This window comes from Myotis yumanensis, unplaced genomic scaffold (genome assembly GCF_028538775.1).
Source record: "Myotis yumanensis isolate MYYU_CA2020_CCGP unplaced genomic scaffold, mMyoYum1.0.hap1 SCAF_4, whole genome shotgun sequence".
Taxonomy (NCBI): Eukaryota; Metazoa; Chordata; class Mammalia; order Chiroptera; family Vespertilionidae; genus Myotis; species Myotis yumanensis.
This window is the reverse complement of record NW_027223755.1, coordinates 11,216,046-11,222,294: the sequence shown is the minus strand read 5'-3', so window position 1 is coordinate 11,222,294 and position 6,249 is coordinate 11,216,046. Positions and strand designations below refer to the sequence as shown.

Below are 6,249 nucleotides of genomic sequence, written 5' to 3'. Positions count from 1 at the left end.
AGACCCTTCCGGCCGGCAGGGGGCAGCCGCGGGGCGGCGCTGCGCGGGCTGAGCGGAGGCTCTGGCTCCGGCAGCCCCAGCCCAGCCCAGCCCAGCCCAGCGGCAGCGCAGCCGGAGCGCAGCCACTGAGGGCAGCGGCGGCGGCGGGAGCGAGGCGCGCAGCGAGCAGCCGGCGGGCGGGCGGGAAGCAGCAGCCGCCGCCGCCGCTGCCGCCGCGACGGGCAGCCGGGCTCGCGCGCAGCCGGCTCGGCCCCCGCCCCGCAGCGCCGAGCCCCCGGCGAGTGTGCAGCCCGTGCCGTCCTCCGCCCGCCGCGTCCTCCGGGCATGGAAGGAGGCTGCAAGCCCAACTCGTCGTCCAGCAGCCGGGACGATGGCAACAGCGTCTTCCCCGCCAAGCCGCCCGCGACGGGCGCGGGGTCGACCGGGGCCGAGAAGGGGCTGGGCACCCCGCCTGGGGGCGGCGGGGCGGGCGCCAAGGAGCTGGGCAACTCCGTGTGCTTCAAGGTGGACGGTGGCGGCGATGAGCCGGCCGGGGGCCTGGAGGACGCCGAGGGACCCCGGCGGCAGTACGGCTTCATGCAGAGGCAGTTCACCTCCATGCTGCAGCCCGGCGTCAACAAATTCTCCCTCCGCATGTTTGGGAGCCAGAAGGCGGTGGAGAAGGAGCAGGAAAGGGTTAAAACTGCAGGCTTCTGGATTATCCACCCCTACAGCGATTTCAGGTACGGGCTCCGCGCGCCCTGGGCGGGGGCCCCGCGCGTCCCGCCGGCGGCGCCGCTGCCCTCGCTGGGCTCCGGGAGGGGCGCGGGGCTGGGAAGGGAAGGGAAGCCGAGGCGCCGGGAGGGCGAGGGTGGCGCTGTGGGTGCCCCCACTGGGACTGAACCCGTTCTTCAACTAGTTTCCACCCAGCACGGAGTTCCTGAAGCCCGGGAACCAGCTCCCCTTTGCCTCGCCAACTTTGCGGACCCATGGGGGGAAAAGGCCACAGGGACCCCGATGGGAGGATGCAAAGTTGTGCCAGGAAACTTTTCCTTAGGAGATGGCAATGCAAGGAAGCGGCCTGAAAGTGGTTTGGGGGGTTCCGTGCCGTTTCCCCCGAGAAGTGCGTCCCTCCCCAAAAGGAAAGAGGCGCTCCTGGGCTGAGCAGAGGTTGGGGCGGCCACTGGGGGACAGTCACCCACAGGTCCCCGCTCCTCGGGCCGCTCTCGGCCCGGGAGTGTCCATCTGTGTCCCGTGTACAGGCGCTGGGCATCCTAATGCATTTCTGCGGACAGTGGCCGGCAGGCTGGGCGCGGGGTTCTGCGCTCCGCAGCCGACACTTGAGAGTTAGGCGCCCGCGGCGCTGAGGGGCTGGGCGGGAGCGTGCCCGGCAGCGGAGCCTGAACCAGGCGCGGGCGTTCCCAGACTCCCTTCCTGAAACACAGGAACACCCTCTCTTGACCTTGACTCCAAGTCTATTTCAGAAACCTCCTTCCCGTTTTCCCCAGCTGGCGAACTAGGGCAGGGAGCTGTCAGCTGTCAGGGTAGCTGCCTCGGAGACTTAAAATGAAGACATTTCCTGTTCTTATTGTCACCCAAGTATTCATTCGCTTAAGAGCATGGTTAGAGATTATCAAATGAAGGTCGCGGAGTAGATCCTCTTATTAGCGAGCGCACACCCTCAGCCACTTTATTTTAGCTCCAGCATAAGCTGGGCTTTCCACGAAAAACACACATGAAAAACTAATCACTAATCAGGGTGGCCTTAATTAATTAATTAACTGAACTCGTTCGAAAAAAGAATCATCGAGAGGAGTGTGCGAGCACACTAAGCCGCCTAAGCAGGTGTCTATTCAACAGCAAACAAGTATAACAATACAAAGCAGATTACTTTTGAGTTCTGTTTAGAAACACAGGGAAATTGCCACCAACTTCAGGCCTTAATGGGAGCTGTCCACAGTGCTGAATGGCATTAGCTGTGGAAAACCCCTAACTCTGGCCCCACTGTCTCACTGTCTGAGATAGATTCTGTCTCAGAAATCAGTAGCCTCGATTGTTCGTGCAAAGAGTGAATGGATTTCTGGAAGTGCATAATTTTGAAGTTCTTATTTGCAAAGACACAGCAATGTCCAGAGGAGAACTTATGAAACCTAACGGTATTTATAGTCCATAGAAAATTAAGAGTTTGATTGAAAGAATGTTCATACTAAAGGGATCTACTAAATATTCCAGTATGTTTCCTCCACTAGGAAGACACTTATAGGAACAAACTGGTAAATGACCTTGTCATAAAGTGTGTAACATTGTCCTGTTCTTTAGAATTTTAAAGGTCAGAAATTATATATAGGATATTACCTCTCTCAATCCTCAGTGGAAATATGTTGCAACATATATTACCATTTTTTTCATAAAAAAACTTTATATGGCAAGAGTATTCAGTCTTAATAACAAAAGTAAGCATGGTCTTTCCTGAAATAGATTTGGTTCAGTATTTATATGCAAATAAAATGCTAAACTTTAATTTCACCCTCAATGAAATGATTTCAAAGGATACGTGTATGTTTTTGAGCAACATGTAAAGACTACATTTTTCAAAATGGTGTCATATATCAAACAGTTAAACTTTTACCACTTACTGGATAAAAATATAGCCCTATCTTTCAGGAATTGGAATAGTGTGCCAAAATCTTTTGAATGAATGAAATTCAAGATTCTCTACATTTTCCCAAGTAACTCATATGAGACAAGCTATCTATTTATTTTTTAAATATATTTTTATTGATTTCAAAGTGGGAGGAAGTGGGAGATAGAGATAGAAACATCAATGATGAGAGAGAATCGTTGAATGGCTGCCTCCTGCATGCCCCACACTGGGGATCCAGCCTGAAACCTGGGCATGTGCCCTGACCAGGAATGGAACCATGACCTCTTGGTACATAGGTTGATGCTCAACCACTGAGTCGCACCTGCCAGACACAAGCTATCTCTTTAAAAAGAAAGAAATGTTACTAAAAAAGGGAAGAAATTGAAATCAAATGATGGAATCATGCATTTCAAAGAAATGGGAAATGACAAAGAAGTGAACTGATACTCTAAACAAATTCCATTGCGGAGTAGTTTGGAATGTGTGAATAACTGCCTTGGAAAAAGAATGACAGACATAAATTAATAATTACTAACTGGAAGATATTTTAAAATAGATTTTAAAAATTATAATTAAAATATTTCTAAAGTAACAAACTAAGGAGGTAATCACATAAATACTTATTTGAAAGACAAAATTCTGACAGTATTTTTGCCTAAAGGAAAAGCAATGGTGAGTAATCTTCAACACAATAGGTATGTTGTGGGCAGGATCTGTGCACCTCAAGGCCCTTTTCTGAGGAAGACACTTTCTGGGAGGTTCTTAGCTATGATTCCTGCAATGCCAGCCTGACACTCAGTCAGCCCACACTGCTGCTTGTAGCCTGGGCCTGCTGCTCCAGGGCAGGTCTGGACTTGAACACTGTGGCTAAGTATCTCTCCCTTCTCCGGATGATTTCTCTCCACTTTCTGGTCCCTTGCCACTTCCTGGGACAGCGGTGGCAGGGCTGTGCTCCCACTGAGACTCCCAGAGAGCTAGCGAGGTGCCTCTCACTGGGCCCAGGAGACCTATCGCTGTGTCTGGCAGGTGGTTCTCTCCCACCTCAAGTGGAAGTAGAGCAGAGTCTCGGTATTTCCCTTCTTTCTCAGGAGAGGATGTTAGAGAACTCCAGAGAGGAAAGTAGAGTCAAATCCTATCCATACTGTTAAAAAAAAACTGGGGGGGAGCTAGAGAATTGAGTGAAAAAAATCTTACGTTTTTGTTTACACCATGGTTTCTAATCATCCAAATGAGGGCAAATATAGTTACTTAAAGAATAAAATCACACTGACCTTTGCATAGCGAGGACACAGTGACCATCTATTGACTTTCTTGTGAACAAAACACACAGATACAGGGTATGGCCAAACAATGTGTACACACTTCAACAGCAGATAGCTCAGTGTTGAAAATGAAATGTATTTTAATAAACACTGCCTTTATATTCTTCAAAGTGTGTGTGGGATACTCTATATTTAATTTGGAGATTAAGTTTGATTTTTTGATATTAGCAACAGTGATTATATATTTATTAGCTAACATTTTACTTTTCACTTAATAATAAAAAAAAGTGACACAGGCCAGGCATTGTGCTTCACAGACCATCTATAGTTGTGATATAATCATTGAAATGGATTGAAAGAATACTACTTAGAGTACTTTCGTGGATGGTTTTTGTTATGTGATTAATTTACTTTGGAAGAATTTATCACCAGACTATGGGCTATTTTGGGGATTCCAACATTATTAAAAACAATACTCCTTTTCCATATATATTGCCTGCCAACATCTTGCAGGTTGGGGAGATTTCATAGCTCCATGTTATTTCTTCCTCTGCTTTTCATCAATTAGTCTGGATAACTCTGTGCAGAGCTTATTGCATCATCGGGGCCACAGGTCCCTAGAGATGGGAGTCGCTTCCTGAAGAAGAGACTTTCTGGGTTTCCACCTCCGAGTTGCATTCACAACTGTACCGGTGTCAGGGGTCACTGATATGTTCCTTCAGGAAGGGAGCCTTCACCCAGATTCCAGTTAATGGGGGAGACCTTTTATTTCCAAAAGCCTCTCAGGAGGAAGCAATCCCACCCTCTGGGGTTTAAGGACTAATTAGCTTATTGTTATGTTACCTTTGTTCTCCCAGCAGCACTGCTCCTCCTTTCCTTTCTTTTCCATATCAACACAGGCAAAATTAACTTTAAGAATTTACTTATTTTTTTCTGTTAGATGTACCTTTTTATATCTTAGAAATTCAATTAAGTTTTTTTTTTTTTTCTTCCCGGCTCTAACAGCTTTTAGGCCCAATTAAAGTGAAATTTTTGGAAATATTTGGAGGTATGAATTTTTTCAGTTACTTTTTCTTAGTATACATGGGAGTTATACAACTTCAAGTTTTATTAAATATTTCACTCTTTAATTGCATTTATGACATTACAGTTCTATTATATTATTAATATATTATGAGATGTTTTCCATTTTCTTTCTGAGCAACTTCCCCTTTAAACCTACTTTTAAACCTACTTGGGAAGATGTACTTCCACCGATTCATATTTTAGTATATGGAGTCGTATTTATGAACTAGAATGTTGAATAACAATGACTTTTAAAAACATTGGAACTTATTATTCTCATCGGTTTATTTAACAAAGCCAAATTAAACTATATCTGCTTGATCAAAAATGTAAACCAAAATAGCCCCACTAACACCAAAAGTCAATTTACATAGTATTTGTAATTCTTCATTATTCCACTCAATGAACCTATGTCCCAAAGTGGGAGGCAAGCAGAACATATCTGATGTGATTTTCATGTGAACATTTTTCCAATCTGGCTGTAATTTTTGTGTTTAACAGATAATTCACTTCATTATTTAGAAAAACAGTTGGGCTTAAGATGAGGATTTTCTTGTTAAGGACAAGGACGCCTCATGAAGACTCCTGAACATTTTCAGGCTCTGTGACAAGTTTTCATTTTATCTTTCTGTGTAAAGAGGTAGCAGACTGAATTAGGCAGACACCATGCAGTTTAGGAGCAGAGCCAGTGGGAATGAAGAAAAAAATCTGCATGCACTAGGGAAAACGACTATTTCCACTTACACTACGTACTCTTCTAAAAATAATTTTTTTGTGAGGGCATCTTGATGTACAGCTTATCATTACTGTACAGAAAAAAATGAGGGGAAAATGGTGATGCTCAGTTGAATTTTCTGTTTTTGCAAAATAAACCTTCCTGGCTGTGTGTGCGTGCATGTGTGTGTGTGTGCGCGTATGTGCACGTGTACATGCATGTGCATGTGTGTACACATGTGTGATATAAACTATTCAAGGGATATCTGTGTACAATTATGTGTACATAACCATGGAGAGTGGGGCAAAACTAAGTTAACAATTGTGAGTACATGAAACACAGGGATTATTCTTGTATTATTATTTATTAATCATTGTATTATTTTTCATATGAACAACTATAAGCCTACTTTTGCTCCATACTGTATATATGTTGATTATTTTTGAGTTGAGCATGTATCTGAACCATTTCACCAAAGTTTGAGTGACAACAATTGATTTCATGGCCCTTTTCAAGTTTATTAGTTAATTTCCCCCTAATATGCTTCAATCCTTTCACCAACTAACTGACCACTCAGTGAAAGC

The 6,249-nt window shown here is 45.2% G+C and overlaps 1 protein-coding gene across 1 annotated transcript in view; it reads left to right on the top strand.

Moving 5' to 3' along the window:
• The first annotated feature begins 305 nt into the window (after positions 1-305).
• Positions 306-6,249, top strand: part of HCN1 (hyperpolarization activated cyclic nucleotide gated potassium channel 1) — a 302,469-nt gene continuing 296,525 nt past the window's right edge. Inside the window, exon 1 of the mRNA XM_070411883.1 lies at positions 306-722. Coding sequence (XP_070267984.1) covers positions 325-722 — 398 coding nt within the window. The 5' untranslated portion in view covers positions 306-324. The remainder of the gene's footprint in view (positions 723-6,249) is intronic.